Source organism: Haliotis asinina, chromosome 16 (assembly GCF_037392515.1).
Source record: "Haliotis asinina isolate JCU_RB_2024 chromosome 16, JCU_Hal_asi_v2, whole genome shotgun sequence".
NCBI lineage: Eukaryota > Metazoa > Mollusca > Gastropoda > Lepetellida > Haliotidae > Haliotis > Haliotis asinina.
In genome coordinates, this window is record NC_090295.1 from 38,637,501 (window position 1) to 38,664,823 (window position 27,323).

Sequence of the window (27,323 nt, forward strand, 5' to 3'; positions counted from 1 at the left end):
TTTATGTGTATATCAACATATATGAAATGCAGCATTGCTATTTATGTGTATATCAACATATATGAAATACAGCATTGCTATTTATGTGTATATCAACATATATGAAATGCAGCATTGCTATTTATGTGTATATCAACATATATGAAATACAGCATTGCTATTTATGTGTATATCAACATGTCTGAAATGCAGCATTGCTATTTATGTGTATATCAACATGTCTGAAATGCAGCATTGCTATTTATGTGTATATCAACATATATGAAATACAGCATTGCTATTTATGTGTATATCAACATATATGAAATGCAGCATTGCTATTTATGTGTATATCAACATATATGAAATACAGCATTGCTATTTATGTGTATATCAACATGTCTGAAATGCAGCATTGCTATTTATGTGTATATCAACATATATGAAATGCAGCATTGCTATTTATGTGTATATCAACATATATGAAATGCAGCATTGCTATTTATGTGTATATCAACATATATGAAATGCAGCATTGCTATTTATGTGTATATCAACATATATGAAATGCAGCATTGCTATTTATGTGTATATCAACATATATGAAATGCAGCATTGCTATTTATGTGTATATCAACATATATGAAATGCAGCATTGCTATTTATGTGTATATCAACATATATGAAATGCAGCATTGCTATTTATGTGTATATCAACATATATGAAATGCAGCATTGCTATTTATGTGTATATCAACATATATGAAATGCAGCATTGCTATTTATGTGTATATCAACATATATGAAATACAGCATTGCTATTTATGTGTATATCAACATATATGAAATGCAGCATTGCTATTTATGTGTATATCAACATATATGAAATACAGCATTGCTATTTATGTGTATATCAACATGTCTGAAATGCAGCATTGCTATTTATGTGTATATCAACATATATGAAATGCAGCATTGCTATTTATGTGTATATCAACATATATGAAATACAGCATTGCTATTTATGTGTATATCAACATGTCTGAAATGCAGCATTGCTATTTATGTGTATATCAACATATATGAAATGCAGCATTGCTATTTATGTGTATATCAACATATATGAAATGCAGCATTGCTATTTATGTGTATATCAACATATATGAAATGCAGCATTGCTATTTATGTGTATATCAACATATATGAAATGCAGCATTGCTATTTATGTGTATATCAACATATATGAAATGCAGCATTGCTATTTATGTGTATATCAACATATATGAAATACAGCATTGCTATTTATGTGTATATCAACATATATGAAATGCAGCATTGCTATTTATGTGTATATCAACATATATGAAATACAGCATTGCTATTTATGTGTATATCAACATATATGAAATGCAGCATTGCTATTTATGTGTATATCAACATATATGAAATGCAGCATTGCTATTTATGTCTAAGATTCATTATATAAAATGTTACAACGTAAATTCAAAGTATTCTACTCTGAATGCTTTGTATGTCCTTGACATTTCGCATCTTGTATTATATATTTTTGAGCAGTATTTGCATTAAGGAGAAGGTTTTGTAACCTTGTCACCGTTAATTGAATCAATGCGCAAAAACAGTAATTTGTATTCACTCCAACTGACGAGAAACAAACACTTACCGCTGTAACAACATCTCATAGTTCCCTTTCTCGCAGACATGTTTTCATTTATCTATATGAGCCTATGACATTGACTACCAATTGTTATCAAAACACTTTACTTTGTCTTCAGATTATTATAAAAGAAAGTAAGAAAAGCTAATCTTTCATCACTAGTACTAAATTGATTGAAATAATAGGCACAAAACGAAATATAAAAAGTAAAACGCACATGTGCGGCTCCCGCTGAATGAGAGGTTCTTTCTGCTGACGAACATGTGCGGCTCTCGCTGAATGAGAGGTTCTTTCTGCTGACGAACATGTGCGGCTCTCGCTGAATGAGGGTTCTTTCTGCTGACGAACATGTGCGGCTCTCGCTGAATGAGAGGTTCTTTCTGCTGACGAACATGTGCAGTTCTCGCTGAATGAGAGGTGCTCTCTGCTGACGAACATGTGCGGCTCTCGCGGAATGAGAGGTTCTTTCTGCTGACGAACATGTGCGGCTCTCGCTGAATGAGACGTTCTTTCTGCTGACGAACATGTGCGGCTCTCGCTGAATGAGAGGTGCTCTCTGCTGACGAACATGTGCGGCTCTCGCTGAATGAGAGGTTCTTTCTGCTGACGAACATGTGCGGCTCTCGCGGAATGAGAGGTTCTTTCTGCAGACGAACATGTGCGACTCTCGCTGAATGAGAGGTTCTTTCTGCTGACGAACATGTGCAGTTCTCGCTGAATGAGAGGTGCTCTCTGCTGACGAACATGTGCGGCTCTCGCTGAATGAGAGGTTCTTTCTGCTGACGAACATGTGCGGCTCTCGCTGAATGAGAGGTGCTCTCTGCTGACGAACATGTGCGGCTCTCGCTGAATGAGAGGTTCTTTCTGCTGACGAACATGTGCGGCTCTCGCTGAATGAGAGGTGCTCTCTGCTGACGAACATGTGCGGCTCTCGCTGAATGAGAGGTGCTCTCTGCTGACGAACATGTGCGGCTCTCGCTGAATGAGAGGTTCTTTCTGCTGACGAACATGTGCGGCTCTCGCTGAATGAGAGGTGCTCTCTGCTGACGAACATGTGCGGCTCTCGCTGAATGAGAGGTTCTTTCTGCTGACGAACATGTGCGGCTCTCGCTGAATGAGAGGTGCTCTCTGCTGACGAACATGTGCGGCTCTCGCTGAATGAGAGGTTCTTTCTGCTGACGAACATGTGCGGCTCTCGCTGAGTGAGAGGTGCTTTCTGCTGACGAACATGTGCGGTTCTCGCTGAATGAGAGGTGCTCTCTGCTGACGAACATGTGCGGCTCTCGCTGAATGAGAGGTGCTCTCTGCTGACGAACATGTGCGGCTCTCGCTGAATGAGAGGTGCTCTCTGCTGACGAACATGTGCGGCTCTCGCTGAATGAGAGGTTCTTTCTGCTGACGAACATGTGCGGCTCTCGCTGAATGAGAGGTTCTTTCTGCTGACGAACATGTGCAGCTCTCGCTGAATGAGAGGTGCTTTCTGCTGACGAACATGTGCGGTTCTCGCTGAATGAGAGGTGCTCTCTGCTGACGAACATGTGCAGCTCTCGCTGAATGAGAGGTTCTTTCTGCTGACGAACATGTGCGGCTCTCGCTGAGTGAGAGGTGCTTTCTGCTGACGAACATGTGCGGCTCTCGCTGAATGAGAGGTGCTCTCTGCTGACGAACATGTGCGGCTCTCGCTGAATGAGAGGTTCTTTCTGCTGACGAACATGTGCGGCTCTCGCTGAATGAGAGGTGCTCTCTGCTGACGAACATGTGCGGCTCTCGCTGAATGAGAGGTTCTTTCTGCTGACGAACATGTGCGGTTCTCGCTGAATGAGACGTGCTCTCTGCTGACGAACATGTGCGGTTCTCGCTGAATGAGAGGTGCTCTCTGCTGACGAACATGTGCGGCTCTCGCTGAATGAGAGGTTCTTTCTGCTGACGAACATGTGCGGCTCTCGCTGAATGAGAGATGCTTTTGATTCCCGCCCATACGCGGCTCTCGCTGTGTGAAGCTAATTAATTTGTCGCACATACGCGTCTCTCGGCCATAATGAATAAACCAGCAATGCATTTTATATATCATGAATAAGTGATAACTGTAACCTTTAGTAACAACGCTGCAAATTTACTTTGTGGAAACGATGCGCTTTTTTCTTTCGCGTTTCTTATAACTCAGTGTCACAACAGATGTTTCTGCAGAACCGTTCACTTTGAGATTCTTCCTTTATTATTCAACTACAGCTTCCAAAAACACACGACCGAAAGATTCAAACCGAAGAAATCTCATTGTATATGGTGCTAAGACCCCGTTATTGATAGTATATTCCTTGTTGGCATTATTTATCGTTACAAGCCCCTGTGCATTGTGGTGAATTTCTGCTGTTTCTTGCGTGCTGTTCACTTCCGGGGAAACAAGTAACGTACAACAGAACGCTAAGCCAACTTAAAATACGTTAGCATACACAACTTTGTGGCGATAATAATAATAATCATAATATATTATTCGTGACCATGTCAGTCGATTGTTATTTTTACTAACTGAAAGACGGTTCACAACTTTACACCGTTATAAGATAGTCGCAGATCCATCCTACCACACCTAGCTCCCCAAGTCAACTCTGGTGCCTCGTTGTAAGAACTGCGTGAAGGTATCGTCGATCGGCTGTGAGGGCTGGAGTGTGTGTGACGTGAAGCGGTCGGGGGTGAAATTGACGAACACAGATAAACGTCAATCAATCTACATTGGCTAATAGCGAGGCTACCGGAGACATAAACTTGGCCATTTTGTGCCCTGGATCCAGACAATCGGTAAGTAAGTGCCGTAGGTGTCTTTTACCTATATGGACGTTTTATACCTGTTGGGATATCAATGGCCAGTATGCCAGTCTCCGGGTACAAGCGACAAAACACGCGTCCATGACACAGGCAATTTGTCTCCGCAGTACAAAGGGTATAACGTCACATGAACAATAATCAAATTACGTCAGGGGCTTACCACTGTAGAGACACCCGCGTGTAGTACAAATAAATGCAGGAAAGAATACTCTGGGACATGTCGGATTCGAACATTTTATTCGAGTTTTTGGGTTCTCCAATATCGCAGGTGTGTCTGAAGAGTGGTTCGGGTAGTCAGCCGTTGGTTTGTCAGACTGCACATCTTCATTCACACTCAGCACCGTACTCCTGCATTCTGAACAATTGACATGCCTATGCGTGTGTTTATAACGGATACAAAAGTTGGTCAGGATACGCCCATCCTCTGGCGAACAGCTTGATCACTCTTTGGAAGTAATTGATCTAAGCACCATAAGGGAAGAATCCTTGTAGAGAATCCTGATGATCATATGGAATGTCTCGATGATCATACTCCATGTTTTGTCACCTGAGGATCATTTGGAATGTTTTGTATTCAGATGATAAAATGGAATGATTTGTCTTCTAGTGATCATATGAAATGTTTTGTCGATTGATGATCATACGGAATGTCTTGTCTCTGATGATCATATTTAATGATTTGTCTAGTGGTGATCATATTCAATGTTTTGTCTCAAGGTGTTCACATGGAATGTTGCGTCGATTAACGATCACATGTAATATTCTGTCGCCTTATGATCACATGGAAATATTTGCTGCCTGTATTTCAGTTCTTGGTCTTCCTGTTCTAGACTGGTCTAGTTCTGTGTGGCATAGCTGGTATACTGCTGAGCGCGGTGGCATACAGCATTCATTCATTTGCACATTCTTCACCTCAATCAATTATATGTTTCAAACTACCGAAAACCTCTACAGTCAATTTAAGAAATATACCCACCAGACTCCTTGTTTCACTTGAACTATGAAGAAATAACGGCTACCGAATTTAAATTCCGATCGAAATTCAGTGAGCTGCATTCCGAGACCTCTAGCTGGGCTCATTCATACCACGTTCCAGATACCTTGTAGCTTCAAGAGAAAGGGCGACCATGTACACGTTAACAACACACGACGCACGACACGTCGTGAATTTCCGTTGGTTGACCTAATGCAAAAGTAATGATCTGAGCAGCTAAATAGTTCTATTTTTGCTCAGTATCAACGAACTGACAAAACTTTATCCCAACAAAGAATCAATTTGCTCAGTTTTTCTGCCTAATTTGCAGCATCGGATTCCTTGCTCTCATTAGTACATGTACAGCATCGCAGATAACGCCAGATAGATCCCCGTGGTGGATCTTATCTACAAGTGTCACAGGACTGACGTCTCTAACTAACTTTAATATGTATCAGTGGTCGATGACGAACCTGACTGATTGCCATACCACACGAGCTGACTGTTCCTGACCGGCACAGCCACTGGAACATGTTGAGTGTTGCTGTGTACCCAGACTAGCAGTTCATGAATAGTCTAAACCTGGCTTTAATGGGTCCTTGTATGCTTGAAGTTGATCAGTGTTTAAAAGGGTATATAAATATTTTTCGAAAATGCCTGTCCTCCACAGCTCTCACTGTATCACTCTCTCCCAAATTATTCTTTCCACCCCACCCTTTCCTTTCACTGAATGTCCCCTTCCTTCATCCCCGCCGCTACCTATCTTACCCATTAACTCTTCCTATCTTGACCTCATACCTTTCCCTCTCTCTGAGAAATTAGCACCGTCTACCCTCCTTCCCCTTCATTATTTTTGACGTTGCTCTCCCTTTCTCAACCTTTAAATCCAGCCTGAAGATCTCTGATATCACCTCTCCCCTCACCCCAGCCTAGCGTGGCATTCTTCCCTCACCCCAGCCTTTTTTGTCCCTCTTCCCTCACCCCAGCCCTGCTTGTCCCTCTTCCCTCACACCAGCCTAGCGTGTCCCTCTTCCCTCACACCAGCCTTGCTTGTCCCTATTCTCTCACCCCGCCTAGCATGTCCCTCTTCCCTCACCCTAGCCTTGCTTGTCCCTCTCTCTTCACCCCAGCCCAGCGTGTCCCTCTTCCCTCACTCCAGCCTTGTTTGTCCCTCTTCCCTCACCCCAGCCATGCTTGTCCCACCCTTTTCCCAGTCACGGTAGCAGCGTTCATTCGCACTTCCATCGTAATCCATGCGTCTTAACTTTTCGCTTCCACCACCCCACCCGTCAACCCCCGTGCATTTCCAACAGTCTCTCTCTCCTGCACGGTGGCGTGCCAGATCCTCATTTCCACTTCCCTCTTTCTTTCTCTTTCCGCGTGCGCGTTGACATCGTCCCACTGTCACAGATCGATACGCTGAAGACACAACCACGCCCCTCCCTGACACAACACCTCTGCTTCCCCGCTGAATTGACAATTTTCCTCGCCACCTCCCAACGACTTACAAGATATATTGATACAATTAATTAAAGTGTTTGAGGGCTAGTATGCGTTTCCCATTAACCGTTTGAAGCAAGTCAAGTGTTTTTACTAAGCTTCTGTAATCATCCTGTGTCACACCAGCTTACTTACGATGTATGATCTTGCATACATCTTCACTATCACCCTAACATGGAACTGACGTTATTCACTTATCCATTGGAAGTTATCAAGTTTTAACCCCTTGTATCTTTAACCCTTGCCCTACCTAATAATGAACTATCATCTATGTAGACAGGGACAGGCATTACTTGATTGACCATGTCAAACACAACGTTCTGCTGGTCAGCGTTTAAATTGGTCCGTTTTATGGTTTAGCCGCGTAGAAAGATTCTATGGCAGTGGTCAGTACTCTCACGTCAGTAGGGAGAAGGAAAAGTCAAAAGGTTAATCAAGTAGATTCAGGAGCACCTTTCACTGGTCGGGAGGGGTGGTCAAATTTTAGAAGAGGAAGTCTTCAATTCGCTGGCAAATGAACGCTATGTTCGTGACGTCATCAGCAGGTTCCCCAGGGCCTCTCACAGACATGTCCTGTGATCTTTTTCTTTCAAATTTTCGAAGCAACTTAACAAATGGATTATGTTGGACTGGCAGTGACGGTCTGACCAAACTCGAGTCCTGATTGCAGATCAATCAGAACCGGTGCGCCAGTGTCGCCAGGCCAGTCTTGGAGGCGTCTCTCAAAGCGCTACCGACCGACGAGCGCTCGCAACCTCCGCTCGCAGCACAAAGTCTTCAAGAGAGTGTGTTTGGCAGGCAATGCTCTGGAGAATGACCCCTAACTTTTCTTATGTTGGAAGTTTTCGGGTAGTCCTTTATGGACTCCTGGTGTCGTTCTTCCGCTGCGTGATGCTCCAAGCCACGGACTGGAACCCGGGTGGACACTTGGGGACACGGATGGAGATTCATGGGAGGTATAAAAATTACACCTGGCCACACAGGGACTTAGCGTCCGTCGTCGCTGGAGACGTTGTCTTGGGCGCGTTGCATATGATCCATGCAAGGAGTGAGGACAAGGTGTGTGGACGCATCATGGCACAGGGTGGGATACAGGCTCTAGAGACAATGCTATACACCCTGGATTACATCAATAGCAACGAGAGCGATATTTTACCCGGAATTCGTCTTGGCATGCTTACCAAGGATGACTGTGACAGGGATATATACGGCCTAGAACAGGCTGTGGATTTTATCAGAGGTAAGTAAATATGAAACAATTTTAATTTTGTCCCTTCACGTTTTCCTTGAAATATGTTTTCAGCATTCAATACAATGGACATTTTAATCATTAGTATACTCAACAAGATACCTTGAGATCGAACCGGATCAATAATGCATTTGATTAGTAGTTATGTATATATTGTCCACATATAATCGATAGAGAAGGCCATAAATATAAGACGATGGATCGGCCAATAACCCAGAAGTGATAGTAATAACCAACATACATCTCACTGGAGCACGTTACAGATTGTACAACAAACTCTCGCGGACACCACGAGAATCCAGGAAACAGACATATGACGTTATTGACAAGTAAGTTATTAGATTTATTACCTTGGTGCTGACAACCACCAGATGACCTCTTCGTGTTTGATTTAATGTTTGTCAAACACAGCTTGGCAGTTATTGTGACGTGTTATAATTATATACAATATTTATAGCGGTTTGATGAAACGTTCGCGGCATCTGGAGGTTTGGACGTGTTAAGACATTGCATATGGGACTGGTTCCTGCATTCGGGGATCGGTCTATACTGATGCGATGCTAGAAGATTGTCTTCATATTGGGTGCATAATGGGGGCGCTTGATAGTTGTACTTTTAATCTTAAAGTAAGAGCCTGTCTGTGACGATGAAGCATATATTCTTACTGAGAATAACACAATCAACTAAGTAGTTCTGGCCAGATGCAAATTCAATCCACCGAGTCATATACAAGTTGCCACTAGGTTGAACGATGGGTTCATTACTGCAATTTGTTTGAGTACTTAAAAATTTCTATGTACGTTTCTAATACATTTAAAGCTATTTTTCCTTACAGGTGTCGTTATACAAAACAAGACATATTTCGAATTAAATAATACATTGTTTCAGTTATTGGTTTTATATAAATCGTTTAAGGAGCAGAGCTTAAGCATTAGGGAAACTTCTGCCGCTGCAGATCGGATAAATATGTTCCGCAGAAAATACCGAGTGTCTGCCATCTGCTCAATCTTGTCGTTACTATATAACACACCACGGGGACTTTCCTCCTTCACAACTACCACCCGGCCCTCTCAACCTAATCCCACAGGGGGCTGACAATACTACTGGTACCTAGCACAATTAATTCGCATTACTTTCCATCATGTGTCGATTAACGAGACTTCAGCTGCTAATACAACCCCTGCTCTAACGACCATTCTCACACGCTGAAGGAGCTGGCACCTTTAACGACATCAGTGCTGTAGGACAGGCTGCTTGACTATAGGCCCATAACTGTGGCCAACACTCCGCGCTGTGGACAAGCTAACCAAAGCTTCTGCTACAGTGTCTCGAGATCCGAAAAAATCAATGTCGAGGCATCCGTGAATAGGGTTTGTGTGGGACGTGATTTGAAGACACATCAGACCAAACGAGATGAGTGTCCCAAGGTCTAGTACACAATGAGTAGTTCATCCCATGTACCTCCTGCATCAGTTTAGCGGGAACGGGCAGTGTTGCTGTTACTGGGGTGTTGTTTGTGACGATATACCTCTGATATATCATCTGATATACATACCTCTATCTGATCATTGTAGAATAAGACAATACATTAAGGTGTATTACACTAAGATGAAATTATCATCTTATATACCTCTGTCTGATCACTGTAGAATAAGACAATGCTCCAGTATAGGTTTATTACACTAAGATGAAATTATACTCTTATATATACCTGTCTAATCGTTGTAAAATAAGACAATGCAGAGAGGTTTATTACACTAAGATGAAATTATCATCTTATATACCTCTGTCTGATCACTGTAAAATAAGACAATGCTCCAGTATAGGTTTAGAACACTAAGATGAAATTATCATCTTATATACCTCTATCTGATCATTGTAGAATAAGACGATGCAGTTATGTTTATTACACTAAGATGAAATTATACTCTTATATATACCTGTCTAATCGTTGTAAAATAAGACAATGCAGAGAGGTTTATTACACTAAGATGAAATTATCATCTTATATACCTCTGTCTGATCACTGTAAAATAAGACAATGCTCCAGTATAGGTTTAGAACACTAAGATGAAATTATCATCTTATATACCTCTATCTGATCATTGTAGAATAAGACGATGCAGTTATGTTTATTACACTAAGATGAAATTATACTCTTATATATACCTGTCTAATCGTTGTAAAATAAGACAATGCAGAGAGGTTTATTACACTAAGATGAAATTATCATCTTATATACCTCTGTCTGATCACTGTAAAATAAGACAATGCTCCAGTATAGGTTTAGAACACTAAGATGAAATTATCATCTTATATACCTCTATCTGATCATTGTAGAATAAGACGATGCAGTTATGTTTATTACACTAAGATGAAATTATACTCTTATATATACCTGTCTAATCGTTGTAAAATAAGACAATGCAGAGAGGTTTATTACACTAAGATGAAATTATCATCTTATATACTCCTTTGTAATCGTTCTAGAATTAGACAATCCATTTAGGTGTATTACACTAAGATGGAATTATATATCATCAGATATACTCCTGTGTGGTCATTATAGAATAATGCTCCAATTTAGGTTTAGTACACTAAGAATGAATTATCATCTGATATACTCCTGTGTGATCATTGTAGAACAAGGAAGTGCTCCAATTTAGGTTTAGTACACTAAGATTGAATTATCATCTGATATACTCCTGTGTGATCATTGTAGAACAAGGAAGTGCTCCAATTTAGGTTTATTACACTAAGATTGAATTATCATCTGATACCTTGGGTCACAACGCCCTCTAGAGAGTGACGTCCCTTGGCCGCGGCAGCATCAGCCGCCTGTGGGTTTAAATCCACGGTGTGCCCAGATTATCTGTCTGCAGTGAACAATGTAATGGCAATGCTCGTTAGCAGCTTCAGCGTGGCAAATATCTTAGACCTGCATCGCTCCGGGTTCCACCAATCTCTGAAATAGTTCATTCACTCCCCACACAGGCGTTGGATTCTTTGGGATTGGCTTCTTGGGGCATTGGCTTCTTTGTCTCAGGCGCCGCACATTCGATATGCACCCCAAAAATGTCCGTAGACCTTAAATCCAGGTTGACCCGATTATGTTTCAACGTCTGTCACCGTCATACCCAGAGGATTTCACCAAAGGTTCAGACCTCTGAGATTTCCTTGACTTCGTGCTTTCTTTCCAACAGAAGGTGAAATCGCATCTTGGATGGAGCGGCATGCTCACCCCATTGTCCTCTAGGGCCCCATATTGGTTTCTAGAGCCCTGTGATGACGATTCAGTGGTGACACGTGATGCCCTAATTGAATCAGTCGTTACCATACGTGGCATCCCGGACCACCCTTTTTAGAGTTACGGAAAGGGCCGACTGGGGGCGAGTAGTGATTGGATTGTGCAACGTGTTATTCTGCTCAAGATTTGATTAATTAAAGACTGTGACATGGCTTGAAAATATTGCTGACTGTCTTTAAACTTCAAGAGGATGTGTTCTCAGGCTATTACTACATGGCATTTAATTATTGGGTCTGTTTAAAGATATCAGTCCATGGAGTTCCCTCGTCTGTCTCACAGTCCCCGAGCCTAATTATTTTTCATACAGCCTAGCCCATCCTGTAATGCTAAACTCCAATGCCTTAAGTCTAGATTTCTCCCAATTCATTGGGGCTCCTTTTAAATTTAAATGGATTTATTGTTCCTATCAAAATTATATATTTAGGGACCAAGCGTTAGTCTAGGGAGTCTCTACAAAGTGCAAGTGCTCTCAGCATACGTGGACACTTGCATGTTTTGGTGGCCAGATTAAAGGCACACAGAGGCTAAAATATTAGAGGTCGACAATTAGTATTGGGGTTTAAAACCAAGTCTTTGGGGACAAATGGGTGAGTGGGTTTAGGTTTACGCCGGTTTTAGCAATATTTTAGCAATGTCACAGCAGAGGACATCAGAAATGGGCTTCACATATTGTTCCCATGTGGGGTATCAAACCCGGATTTTCGAGCGACGAGCGAACGCTTTAACCACTAATCTACCCTGTCGCCTTCTTTGGAGAGAAAACACAAGTTTACTGACACTGGATAACAAAAAGGTAACCCAAATAATGACACAGACTCCACCAACAATGTCGTGACTGTGGAACGTAAAGCGTGTGCAGTGAACCTGCTTTTTCGACATCTGATTGACAGGATATATCAGTCCAGCGTTGTCAGAGGCCAGGGGTGTCATCCGGCTGTAGACTTACAAGGCAGGTAAAGCCACAATCAACAAGCTAATCATCAGTCTGCAGGCCAGCGAACGCTACATTGAAGATACAATAAGAATACAATTAGAGAAATTGCCAGGAAATTGTAAATGGCCTAGACTCGGGCAATTACCTAGTCTGAGGAGGGGTGCTCGGAATGAGAAGGCCTCATTGTAAAGAAGTAGGGGTATTTACGCGAGATGCTAGCTGGCACTCCACTGTTACCATGTCAAGACGTTGGTGAAGTCATTTAGAATGAATCGCTTGGGTTTTCTACCAGCAAGGCTGCTATTGTTACATTGTCTGGTGCAGGTGACAGTGAGCCACTTTGTGCAGTGACGTCATAATTCTTCTTCCGGAAGCTCCATGATGATTAAATGTTATCTGCTGTTGATAATACTGAAAACAAACACAATACTAGTAACTTAAACCAGTTTCAATACGGGAGACTAATTGGCACAACTTCCGTTTAGAAATTTCGATTTGTGCACATGGCTGAAGTCCGTACCATTCCGTAAATTGTCAAAAACAAAAACATTCTCCGAATAACATTGAGTAGTATGAATATATACTCATGATATATCAGCAGGTATGAACACGGTGAAAGCGAATGCTATTTCACTACTGTAATTACCACCAGTAATTCAGCACAACGAAGTGTCTATAACCTCAGAGGCTCAAACAAACCATTAGGGATCAATGCAACAATGGTCCTATCACGATATAGTTCACGAGGTACGTATGGATCTATCTGATCGGGGTTTTTTTTCAGAAGGAAAGATAGTAAATACGTAAACTAGGAACCACATGTTATCTTGGTGTGCTGATGATCTATACTTCTTTCCCAAGCTTATAGAGGTAACGCCAATACATACCCGGAACCTTCATGGGGATACAGGCTGGATGTACAGGGGACTTGTGTTCAATATAATTGAGGTGGTTGGTTCGACTTCAGTTTTGACAGCATTCTAGTTATATGACCCATATGACCCGATATGACGTCCTCCTGTACCAGGGAGACATGTTAGGTTACTGGGGACGTAGTGTATTCAGTTATGTCGGGACAAGATGTGTAATGGGATGTATGCAGGAACGTATCAAGGCATTCGGAAAGCCAAAGGACAGACAATAAATTCACACATAAGGTCCTCATGCTCTTGAAGATCCGGGGTAGAATAAGTCTTCGGTAGCCCTATGCTTGTCTTAAGATCGGGTGGTCGGGCTCGCTCACGTGGTTGACACGTGTCATTGGTTCCAATTTGCGCAGATCGATGCTCATGCTGTTGATCACTGGATTGTCTGGTCCAGACTCGATTATTTACAGACCGTCGCCATATAGCTGGCATATTGCTGAATGCGACGTAAACCTAAACACACCCACTCACCCACTTACTCATAAGGTCTATATCAGTGGAGACAAGGACCGTGTTGGGGCCATTTCTACCCCCACCATCGTGTAGATGTTGCAAGATGCAGAAGTGCACTCTGATGTGAACGTCTTCTCTGTGTGTGACCTTCTTTTCCAAATCTACAGGTTTACACGAAATCTCAAGGACGTTTTGTTGCCTTGTGGCAGTACGAGCCTTAGAGCTTTTTGTAGTATTCCCAGAAGTTTTCTGGCTTCAAATCGGAAAGAACAGATAAGAACCACCTATGAAGGTGTTTGTCGGTGGAGTCCTCGATGGACCTCGATTCTTGGCTAGCTGAAGTCACTTAATAACTAAATTACCTCGGCTTAATGGCAAAGCTCATACAAGGCTAGGGCTCTTATTATATTGTGAATTTTCACTAAATCTATTGAACTGAGCTTCAGAGCGTCCCTAAGTCAAGGACAGATGTCCATGCAGATGGACTTGATGAATCTTGACAGTGTGTTTCAGGCCAAATGCCTCAGAAATGTGTGCCCACCATGAGGGCTTAGTGTTACGACAATCGACAATCTATGATCCAGAATAGGCTTTAGAGAGCAGGGTCTGAGAGGGGGAAGTTCAGCGCTCAAAGGCACGGTAATTAGTTGTAATCGCGAGAACAGGCTGTTCATTAAGTCGAATCTTAGCCTCGTCCTGAATATGATACTTCATCAGCACTGTGGTGGGTCTGGTGTGTTCACCCATGTGATGAATATCAGCTACACTCTCTTCCCACATTAAGTTGACTCAGCGTTTTAAAAACCTACAAAACACCTTCCATAATCTCACGAAATCTCTCCTAAAAGTAGAACCCACTGTGCCATTCTGACAACACGAAGAGCATCTAATACTGAACAATCTTTATGGATGACAACTTCTTTTATTTCGATACAGATTCTTGTACTGTTGTCGTGTGACCAGTGTTATTTTGTTTCATATCGGATTGAATCGTAAACATTTTATCTTAGCAAAATATAGATTATCCCAATACAGACTAACGCTCCAATGAAATTTCCGGTGATCACTTTTGTTAACCCGAGACAATTCGAATGGCTTCTTACAGGTCACGGAAACACACGGAGCCCTGAATCAGTCTATGCATTGTCGTTGTGGACGATGGTGAAAATGTCTGACGGTGCTGGTGCCTGCTCGACTACCGAACCCGGATGTTATTGCTTTGGTTTAATGAAACCACGTCCAACTACCACGAGCAAATAACATTTAATGCCGATGTATATGCTTTGAGAGAATTCGATCATCTTGATTTGGCTCTGTGAGCTCAATGGGTCGTCATTGTCCATGTTAAAACACTTTGTTTACGGTGGGACAAGGTGGGTCTGCTGTGTTCATCTGCCTTAAGATCGGATGGACTGTAATGAGACCGGTATTCCAGGAACATCCTCCAGATTAGGTTCGCAGACATATCGGTAATAAACACACTGGCTCTCCTTGGTAACAATCTGCACAGAGTGACACAGGCAGACATGACGCCTTGCATGTGGTCACATTGAGGGCGGGATCTGTCAGTGTTTGAAGTCTTTGAATGTCATTTGGAAGTGAAAATAAAGAAGTTGATATCCATAAAAATCTTCATTCTTATGTCAGTGTTTGGTTGAGCACTTTACACGTGAGACCAGAATATTTTAGTTTTGATATATTTATCCAGTTTGTCTTATGCGGACATTTTATGTAATTTTAGCCGGAAATAGAAAAGCAATCCATATTGTTTTGTATATGTTCAATTAAGGGATCAACTGAAATAGTTGAATGTTCACATAAGTCACACTGACATCAGTCGCTGCTGACGTAACATGTCAAAGGTCAAATATCAAGGTCATAAGCAGTTCAAGGATGAATTGCGTGACATCTACAGCGCATTCAATCAGTACATAGTGATATTGTGGTATATATGGGTGCTGCTGATTGCTCGGGGATCAACAATAAGAATATAGGTATTCAATTTTACAGAGAACCGGATTTATGAGTAGACCAAGGGAAGTAATGACGTGCGAAAAAAGACAGATGCTGTGCCCGGATTCCCCTTCAGTGTTACCCCTTTCTTTAGTCGGTGTTGTCAAAGTAACGACCTATGCCCCAACATGCAGCCAGTGATGCACCTATAATTTATCAACGGGTTTAGTTTCGACGTAATGTTTCATGCGTCTGATCCAGGAACAATAGATGCCATATTCTGTTTTTAAGGGCGCTAATTAGAAATGCTTTATGGGAAGTCTTAGAACAATCCCAAATGTTTTATGTGTTTTTAATACCCCGTCTTTCCAGCGTGTGCTTCCAGTATGAGGTGGCCGTAACGAGGACCGTGATTCACTGTGGCCTGAGGTAATCAAGACAAAGGCAGGTCCAGGTTGTCCAGGCGTTTCGTAACTTGGCAAGTTTCATTTATCCGGGACATTAATTCCTTCTTTGCAGCCATCTTTACATGTAAAAAGTTTGACAAATGGAGTTTTGATAATACGTCTGCAGCTATTTGTCAAGTCGGTAAACATAGTAACTTCAAAATACTTTATTCATAATGTCGACGATGACGATGTCAATGAAGACGATGTCGATGACGATGTTGACGATGTTGATGACTACGTAGAGAATAACGATGTCGACTATGACGATGTCAATGAAGACGATGTCGATGTCGACGGTGATGATGATGTCGATGATGACTGTGTTGACGATGACGATGTCGCTGATGATGAAGGAGACTGAGAGACAGATGTGAAGAGTGATCCGAGTGAATACGCTATACCAATTAGAACATAGTCAAATGTAATATCAGTTATATTTGGGACTACCCTTTGTCAATAAAGTACAGATTCTGGCACTTTTGTTTGGTAGAATCCTTGGTAGATTTTGACCTCTTTCTGAATGACATTGTGTAATCATTTCGACCGCGGGAGCTGTGTTAATTTACACTTGTCAGAGGAGTACACAAAGTTCGTGGTCAAGGCTACCAGTTGTAGGACTGTTCTTGTGGAAGACGCGTTGGCTGAGTGGGTTAGATGGCTGACTTTGGTTGTAGAATCTATACTAGTACTTTACTGAAAAACTACAAACCCAACTTTAACATATATTACAGATGATATGTGTGTCGAACTGTACACCTTACTGATACACTATCAGTAAGGTCTGAATGTAAGGTCAAGTACGAGGAACGCACTACGTGGCATGGGGGGTAGACCCGACGGCCTATAAATCTAATCAACTGACATCAAAGTCTCGTTTTCACAGTATGGCCTTTTTAGTGACAAAATGCAATTTATGCGCTTGAAGGCTTCTCTTCTACAGTACTGATTCAAACAGTTCCAGTTTGTACAACCTCACTTTCATCATCTCTTTGCCTAGACTATTTTCCTGACAACTATTTCCACTGAAAACACAACAAAATGGGGGACGTGTAAAGAGACAAAGGCGAGGCAGCAGCCCCTGATTAGTTCAGCTAACTAGACACCCCATCACATCGACACCCATACCGCACAACAATGGCGCTTAGTCAGCAATAATTAATATTCTCCGACACAATCGCCCAAGAGCAATTTTAATTCCGGCACAAACGAGGATGATGGCACCGCTTTTACAAAAGTTTGTGAAACTGACTGATTTGTCGTGTTTTGAAATCCAAGGGCCATTTTGACTTGGCTTTGTGGTGAGTCGTCCTGCGGCTGTTGAGGTAATGAAGCTGCTTATGTAGCTGCTCCGTGAGACGTCACTGTCGTCAGCCCTACCATGCGCCCATGTAAATATTCCTTCTCCCGTGTATTCGCAGATTTGTAAAAATAATAACTAGGGGCTAGGTAGATAGTGAAGTGGAATCGTGGTCCTTTCACACAGCACACTGATGTATGAAAAGAAAGATGCTTGATATGATCTCTACACATCTCTGGAGAAAGTAATTCAAGTCTGCCATATGCTAGTCTGTCGTCTATACAACGGCTCATCCAATGCAAGGCAACCTTCATTTGACGGGACACGCTGTGCATTGTGGAAATGTGTTCAATTTGACTTTCGGGTTCATTTTAACTAGATGTCTCTGACGGTACGTGATCATTACATACATACAGGAATGGTTTGCACGACATCAGTATAGACGCATTTAGATGTTTCCTTCAACAAATACGGTTTGCATTCAAAACATTAATCTTACCATATGTTATATTATTCAAATCCCTTAATCTTCACCCATGTGTTCTTTGTGGTTCAAGGTTCTGGTTACTTCAGTAAGTCAGACTAGGTATTTTCTGCTGTAACAGACCAAGTGACATCTTGTGGTTTCAGTTCCGTCAGTATTTACCCGTGAAGATTCGGGGTGGAATTGGTCGTCAGCAACCCTTGCTTGCCACAAAAAACGGCCATGCTTGTTGTTTGAGGCGACTAACAGGATCTGTTGGTCATGCTAAGTGACTTGGTTGACACATGTCATCGATTCCCCATTTGTCAGATGGATCCTCATGCTGTTGATCACTGGATTGCCTGGTCCATCCGGCCGCTGTATAGCTGGAATATTGCTGGGAGCGGCGTAAAACTAAACTCACTCACTCACTGTTGAAAATTTAAAGTTATCAACAATCTTATCAAAATGTTTATCAATGAATTAAAGTCAATCAATGAACACAATCTAAAAAATCTAAAAGATCATTAAAATATTTGCTTCACTTTTCCAAAGTACCATTAGTTATTCAGTGAAAATGATAGGTGAGGAATTGAGACTCATACCAATTCCATGCGATTTTCCAACGTTAATTTTCCGTCTAATCTACATAGTTAAAATTATTGAACATCAGATTCAGCTCTATTTAATATTCTTGTAAAAATGCTTTACTGAACACGCACACGCACACGCACACGCACACGCACACGCACACGCACACGCACACGCACACGCACATAGCAACTATGGTTTCAGCAATTGTCTGACGAGATATTGACTGTATATTGGTCGGCCTTCCGCCGGAAACTGTTTGACATGAAATGCACACGGATTCAACCCAAATATTTCAGAGGTTATGGAAATTTTGCCAGACTTAACACTCTACAAACACAAGAATACGAGTCTGTTACCAGCGCCACATAATCACCATCACCGTTTCTTGTTCATAACATTAGCCACCATCATAACATATATGAATATTATCTTTTACCCGTCTTTAGAGTCTGTTGAATCTGAAAAAGGATCAGAGTTATATCCCGAACATTTCTGGTTTTCTCAATTTGTCAAAAGCAATTTCTGATTATAAGTTCAAAGCTATATTCCGAACACGTTCGCCCATCGACTAAACAAGTGGTTTCTAGACACAGCTAATGTGAAGCTGATACCCGTCGGTGTGGACCAGTGGGCATGCAATCAGACAGACAGACACTATATGTATGGCAATCACAGTACTATTAGTCCGTCAGTGACACTGATTTTAACTAATCACACCAGAACTATTTAACTAAACAGACTATATTACTTAAGCACCTAAACTAAACTACTCGCATGTCTGCTACAGTGCTGATTTGCCACACCAGGGAGAACACAGCCAGACAGCGGGTTACATTAAGATGTTAAACAAAAGCTGACTGAGACATTGATGAACGTATTACATTCTCCTGATGTAAACACCCCTGTCTCGACTGGTGCCCTTTAAGCAGTACTTGGGTGAAATCAGGTGTCTTGCTGATGCCTCAAACTGCCACAACCACGGGGTCATGATCAACGAAACAATAATGCCCTATTTAATGGATGGGTGTGAGTCTTTGAGAGTAGATCACTGCGGTGCCGTGATAGCCTTCGTGTCAACGTGGATCAACACGGTCTTGATATATTTGTCTAGGAGTTGTATATTATTGTTTGATAATGGTGTGGATATATTGGATCTACAATTTAGGTCAGCGAAATCAGTGCGTCTTCGGTTGCCAGGTTGCATAACATTAATGTACTGTGAGATGAACCAAATTGTATGAAGAGATAGTAGCAGGTAGTAGCAGATACATGTATCACTGTCCAGACCGTGGGCCGGTCATGACACGCACACGCACACGCACACGCACACGCACACTCGCACACACGCACACGTACATGCACACATGCTCTCGCACGCAAAAATTACCATGTCCTCTTAAGAATGGCGTTCACTCACAGTAGTTAATAATGTATCCCAACCAAGTGTTGGGGTTCACGCAACCAAGGACCAATGTTCTCAGTGACGCCCCTTAACCCCGCTACTTGCCTCCCCTCTCCCGTTTGTCTTCAAGAAAACCGGTAAAAGAAATATAAAAGAATACTCGCTCACTGAGACCAAGACCTCTCTAGATGTGCTAAAAATATAACTGAGTTGGTCCTTTTTTTCAATACTTCTCTCACGCCCTAAGCACTTAGAGCCCGCTCCTTTTCTGTCCTTTATTTATTTTTTGGTAAAGTAAACGTTCAATGTTAATCTCTTTCTTTCACGACCATATAATTTTGGTCATTTAGTTCACAAAATAGCAAAACAGAACAGGGCTTTTTGGGGCGACACTACAATGAAGCATACATCCCCTTTCCGAACACCGAGCGTCTGTACCCTCCAGGTGTCACAGTCCAGAACTGATGGATCGTGGACACAAGCGGCGTGGTCATGTAACGTGTTCTACAACCACGCTTGTTGCGCCGTTCTACAGACGGATCCATCACGTATATCCCTGGTGATTACAATGTGTCGGGTCGGTTGACTTCATTGACAGCCACCTATCTGTGACACATGACGTCATTGACAGCCACCTATCTGTGACACATGACGTCATTGACAGCCACCTATCTGTGACACATGCCGTCATCATGTGTCTGTTCACTTCTCTAGGCAGTGAGCTACTAAATGTTGTTTTATGACTAACGCGACACTTTTAAACGGCCATTTAAATCCAATAGTGACAGTACGACCATTTGATTGCCATATGTTAACTGTTATAATTATGATAGATATGAACTGTTTTGTCCCTAATTCCTGTCTGGACACACGGGACATCGGTCACACATGGTTGTGTAAATACTAGAGGCACTGACCATATAATAGATTGTATGGTCTCTGCTACAGGTGACTAATGACTGGGGAACAGCTATTGAGATAGCGATAGCGGTAGTCTGTTTCTATCATCTGTTGCAATAGCATCGCAGTAGGTTTTTTCTCATTGAATTACCTCATTTGAAATCATTTCCCAAATGAATGCATAGTTTATATGAAATGAAAACAATCTGAAGTAGATTCAATCTCTTCTAATTACTGTCAAGAACCTTGAAACCTAGAGCAAGTTTGTTTAAGATCAAACAGGTGCGGAGAACTCTAAATCAAAGTGAATGAATCTGGTATTTCCCGCATTTTGCGCTGCGCATTTATCAACGAAAGTCAATTACTAAACTATCGATTGTCACACCATCGATTGTCACACCATCGTTTCTACCATCGATTAATTGCCATCGGAGGCTCAACAACTGCAATACATCGATAGGTCGATACATCGTTACATTCCTAGTAAATAAACAGGGTTACAGACCAGATTCAAAATAATTAGATTCAGGTGACCCGTTTAGGGAAACCCTGGTGTCTATATTGTAGGTTTACAGGAATTTGCAAACAGTTTTGTATTATCTTCGTCTGTTTTGTTGATCCTCCGAGTGAGCTTGGTTTATCGGTTCTATTGTATGGTTCTAAAGCATGGAGTCATCCCACAGAGGACATCCTAACCTTGTCAGCTTGCTGACGGGGTTAACCTCTTTGGTTATGAGGACAAGGGGTGAGGTTTAGCATCAGAAGCTCCATGGTTCGAATCCCAGCATGGGTCCCGAAATTTTTATGGCCGTTACACTATTAACACCTTATGTTGGACAAATCACAAAGTAATGCAGTTCTTGATCTTTTGAACACACTCATGACAATTATGGGGTTTGAGTGCAAGCATGCCTAGATATATATTCAGGTAGAGCCAGAATGCATTTCCGTGATTTCCAATTGTCGTCCACATCCGAACTCCTTGGGGAAGAGATACGAGCACGATGACATTTAGACATGATGAAATTTAGACATGATGACATTTAGACATGATGACATTTAGACACGATGACATTTACACATGATGACATTTACACATGATGACATCAGCCAGCTGAGAAGGCCACAAGTTTGTTTAGTGATTAAGTGTTGAAAACACGACCGTTAAGCCTGATACATCTTAAACACCGGAAATACATGCAGCCATTCACCACTACCGAAGTAACGATTCATCATAAACAGGATGCTGAAATAGATACAAATAGGCAACAATTATCTACTGTAAGATACGTCAGTAGGGGATATTTATCATGAAATAGATTCATCCTAAGAACAACAATGAAATGGTATGTGCCACAATCACAAAATAGATATAAACCATAAATACGTAACAGATATTGAAAATGCCAAGGAGCAAACAGATGATGAAAAGAAATTTAGGGGAAAATGTGACAATTTATTCAATTCTGTATCTGTATGGATATATATTACTTTTCTCATATGCATCGGCACTGGCTAGCGGTATAATCGCAGCATGGAATATCCCTTACTAATTTTGAATTGTACATTTAAGAAACAAATCTGTTCGCTGCGAACAGTTAACGTTTGTCTGATGAGATGACTATAAATATACACTACAAGATAAACCCCCTGAAATCACATCCTTATGACATTGTTTAATTATATCTAATGTTCAACGTCTGGATGAGATTTGTATATAGCAATGTAGATGTTTATGACATTAAGGCTATAGAGGGAGCGGTAAACGGCTCATAATGGTGGGGGATGCTGCGGATCGATTCCTGTAGATGGTGATATAAATCTGAAGGAGTGACATCATCTGAATTACATTCACCTTTCAGTGAAATCGAATAGGTTGTCGAGGAGAGGAGTTTGTGAAATTAGCTTCCATATTCCATTAACCGGTGGCATCACAAGGAGCTGGTGAAGGAGTCAAGATAGGGGAGAGGAGGTGATATAAGATGGTAAGGTCTTTGACTGTATCCACATGGCCTGTCTCGAGTGTGTTTTGTGTGTAGTGGTGCAAGGCCATCGATAGAGGCACTGAGATTTGGGATTATTGGCGGAGAATATCGATTGTGGTGAAAAAAAACCCATACATTAAGTCCGTAGTATTACTGTTGTGATTGGTAGATTTGAGTTCAGAGGAAAGAATAATTAATTTTGACTTCTGTTTCAATGACGTCATCTGCTCCAGCAACACCACAGACTCCATCTTCCTACATCATCGTTTCACGGCGTCTGCCATATCAACAACACCAACATCCCCTTACAACTTCACCACCTTCATCACCACTACGAACATATCCCTAATCTAAAACCTTCGATGCCCACTGATAAACGAGACTCCTTTAAGACGATAGTTTTGCTTTTGAGATCAACTATTTTATGGGATTGACGGCTAGTGTTTATGGAGTTGTATACGGTAAGGAAGGACATACTTGATCCAAGACGACACTACACCAGAGAGTGCAAGGCGTCTAGCAACATCCATAAGGTCATGTTCATTCAAATATATACGTAGATGTTCTTTACAGACACCTTCCATCGAGACCCGTGAAGGTCTACCCGGGGTAGAATAGGCCTTCAGCAACCCATGTTTGCCATAAAAGACGACTATGCTTGTCGTAAGAGGCGAATAACGGGATCGGGTGGTCAGACTCGCTGACTTGGTTGACACATGTCATCGGTTCCCAGTTCCGCAGATCGATGCTCATGGTGTTGGTCACTGGATTGTCTAGTCCAGACTCGATTACTTACAGACCGCCACCATATAGCTGGAATATTGCTGAGTGCGGCGTAAAACTCTACTCACTCACTCACTCACTCCCATCGAGTAACACCTACATAAACCATTCTGGGACTAACATGCTACTGATACGCTCGCCAATTTCTGCTGTCACACTGAGTTGAAGTCTATTCATGTTGTTTTCTGTTATTATTCTTTTGAGGTGTCATAAAATACGTTTAGGCAGTTTTTATCGTGATGTCTATCCCAGCTCTCTGAAATCCATATTGTACACACGAAGAGTTCATATGGCCCTGCTGTCTGTTGCTCTAGGGGCGGTGGGGTAGCCTAGAGGTTAAAGCGTTAGCTGGTCACGCCAAAGAACTGGGTTCGATTCCCTATCAGGATACATTGTGCATTTAGTTGCTGGTGACCCACGTCATAATGCAGTTATATTGCTAAAAGCAAAATTAAACATACTCTCTCTGTTGCTCTGTATGCCAACAATGGATGGTGATGGTGCATAATTCACGAATTGATGTCAGTGTTTGTTGTGATCATCATGGCTTCCAAAGTCAGTATGTCTGGGGCAGTGTACTGCTATACTGCCAGGTGTTGTCGACACGTCCGGGTGTAATTCTCAATATTGCCTTTCAGTGATTTCTCACAAATCTCTCAGCAATTAGAGGATGTGCTGAAAGCTGTGAGGTGACTGGCTGCATATATGGGACTTGCAGATGTTCTCGTGTACATATAAATGGACGTAGGTGTTTCCCAACAAAGCCTTTCCAGAAAGGAAGGAAATAGCTTGTTATTGATGGAGCCTGTCGTGATGAGTTAGCTCTCATAGAGATTTTTAACTTCTCTAAAATATGGGTGAGCGTTTCAAATAAATTCCTGGATTATTAAGGCAAACAACAAAATAAATATGGGCTACTAATGTCCTCAGGTAAGACAGTAGAGAAACATTTGACCACATGACTTCAGCAACCACCTCCTGCAAAGAAGCACTTTCCATCTGTAATAGTTAACCCGCTTTTTTTCATATTTTTAAATCGGCAACAGAAGTCCATGCAGCGTTGTCTCCATAGCAACAAACTGTGCCCGGCAGTAGTTCATGGAAGTAATGTTAGACTGGATATGCACAAACATGGCTTCGTTTTTCGGAAATGGGCAGACAATTGCTGAGGTGATATACAGATTTCTAACATAAAAAATGTCCATAACAAAACTTCTTTATTCAAAGAACATATAGCAATGACTTATATAAATCATGGCGCCTTTGTCCAACCTACTTCATGAAGGAGAAAACGAGGTAGCAGTGCCATGTATTGCACTGTGAGATTGAAATGTTGACTGGTACAGGTAACATGAGACGTCACACGCCACGCCACGCCACGCCACGCCACGCCACGCCACGCCACGCCACCCCACGCCACGCCACGCCTGTTAACACATGGTTGACACATGTTGACACATTTTTGACTCATGGTTGACACATGGTATTCTTTCCATTTCGGAGGGTCCAATATCCTAGTTATCGACAACTCAGAGGTGCGTGCACGTCAATCACTCTGGCAGCTGCAGAAGCAGCCTTCCAACCACTTTGATCACACATGATCACTACAAATAAGCTCCCAGCTGTGATCAGAGCTCTCGTCTTAGACACAACGAGAACAACTTGGGACAGTTTAATCCTCAATGACCCTGCCGAAGCATCCGATGAAATACTTTCAACACACTATACCCTTAAGTGTCTTTGGCCCCATTCCTCAAAATCACATACGTGCAAAGTTGATCGTGACACATGCTTTACCATAGACTTACGATCAGACTTACAGCCGGGACCCTGTTTTACTGTTCCGGATGGGCCTGCTATATATTTTGGAGACAGACGCTGTTGTCGGTCGCTGATCCAATTTTGAGAATTCCCTCTTAATGAGAACCCTAATAAGTATACACTTGAGAGAACTCACGAACCGTTGCTGCAAGACCAGATGGTGGTCACATGAATACGTGAGAACACCCAGTTGCGGGTACAGCAAAGTGCAGTGAACCGGAACATAGTACTGTGACTATGTGTCCATGTCCACAAGCGTTGAGTGGGTATCTGGTGAGGATGACAAAGCTACAGTAAACTCGGTGCGCGAAGTGGCAGCAAGACTTGAATACTCCTAATGGAGTTGAGATTGATGATACGATGTGCCGCTTAGATTGACCTCCAATGATCGAGGGGAACAATATCAGCGCCTTGAGCAAGCACTAGTTTTATGGATGTGTACGCTACAAATATCCTACAACAAAAAATATAACAAGTCGGATAGGTTCGTCATTAGTTCATTCCGCGTGTTGATGAACAATTTCTCGTCATAACGACGGATTTTTAATTACTTTTTATATTGAATGCACTCAAACGTTGAAATGTTTGGAACAAACCCTATTCAGGAGAACGAGGGACCAAATTGTGCAGAATCGAAAGCCTGACAGTGGGAGGTATGAACATGGGTTTGAAACTTAATACAATAGGGGGTTGATGCGCTACATCCCGATGTCTAATTTTCAAGAAGTGATGAAAAACATTATTGACCGAAGCCTGTTCGTCTCCCCTCGCCGCCATCTTTGACGATATTTATGCCGTTTGGGATGCTATGGTTGTCGTTTTCGAATGCAATGACTGCCGTTTCGTAAGCTCGGCGACCGTTTTCGGGCGCTGTTGTGACTTATTCGCGAGTTGTGTTGCCAATTGAAACGAATAGTTTCCGGAGCGTTTGTTTCGGTTTAGATGATATTGTTGCAGTTTTGGAAGTCATTATCCCATTTTGGTGATTTTTGTTCTGTTTTGGTGTATAACAGTTCAGTTTTGATGATTTGTTCACCGTTTGTATGATAGGCTTGATGTGCTTGCGGCTGGGTCAGATACAGGTGTTCTGTTATATTTTCTGATCATGTCTGATAACATCTGTTAATGTGACCACGGACGACCGACTAACAAAGTGCTATGTTCTGGGTAGCGTCATGAGCGCTCACTCGCCAGTAAGCCTTATGGACAGCCCCTCCACCCTCCAACTACCTGCCTATAACATGGATCCCCATAAGACTCTCAGTAACACTTTGTATAGTAACGAGAATTTTTTACCCACGTGGCTAGCCCCAACAGATGGGTTCCAAGCAGTGCGTCACGTCTTCCCCTGCAACTAACCTCCACTGACCCAGTCTCTTGTGTGTCCCAGCCCGTTCCGGGGGCAAGGTTTCTCTTCTACTCTCCCCTATTGCCCAATCTGCACTGTGACATTTGCCCCTAAATCAACCAACCAGAAGACGGCTTAATATTTCAATTACGAAATGGATAAAAGTGCTGCTATGCGTTTTTGACAGCATTCATTGATGTGAATTTTATTGGAATTTATCGACCACGGCTTTAGGGTCAAACGCTATTCATTACCAGGAGTCCGATGTTTTGCACATATTTCACTTATTTCTAAGATTCCCGAGGACCAGAGACAGAATTTGTTACACAAGAAGACCGACGACAGTAGGGATCGGAGGTTTTCACTGGCGTCCTTTTCACTTCCGTATTATTTAGTGTTAATCTCGCTGTTTGATAGGGATGGCAGCGGAAGTGAGAGGTTTATTAAATTATATCCTGTCATGATGCTCAATTACCCTCAGAGACTTTGTAGCCTATATTTCACTCTCA

The 27,323-nt window shown here is 42.1% G+C and overlaps 1 protein-coding gene across 1 annotated transcript in view; it reads left to right on the forward strand.

Annotated features, from left to right (window-relative positions):
- The first annotated feature begins 7,751 nt into the window (after positions 1–7,751).
- LOC137268595 (metabotropic glutamate receptor 8-like) overlaps positions 7,752–27,323 on the forward strand; it is a 151,371-nt gene continuing 131,799 nt past the window's right edge. The window contains exon 1 of the mRNA XM_067803167.1: positions 7,752–8,190. Within this exon, the coding sequence (XP_067659268.1) occupies positions 7,752–8,190 (439 nt within the window). The remainder of the gene's footprint in view (positions 8,191–27,323) is intronic.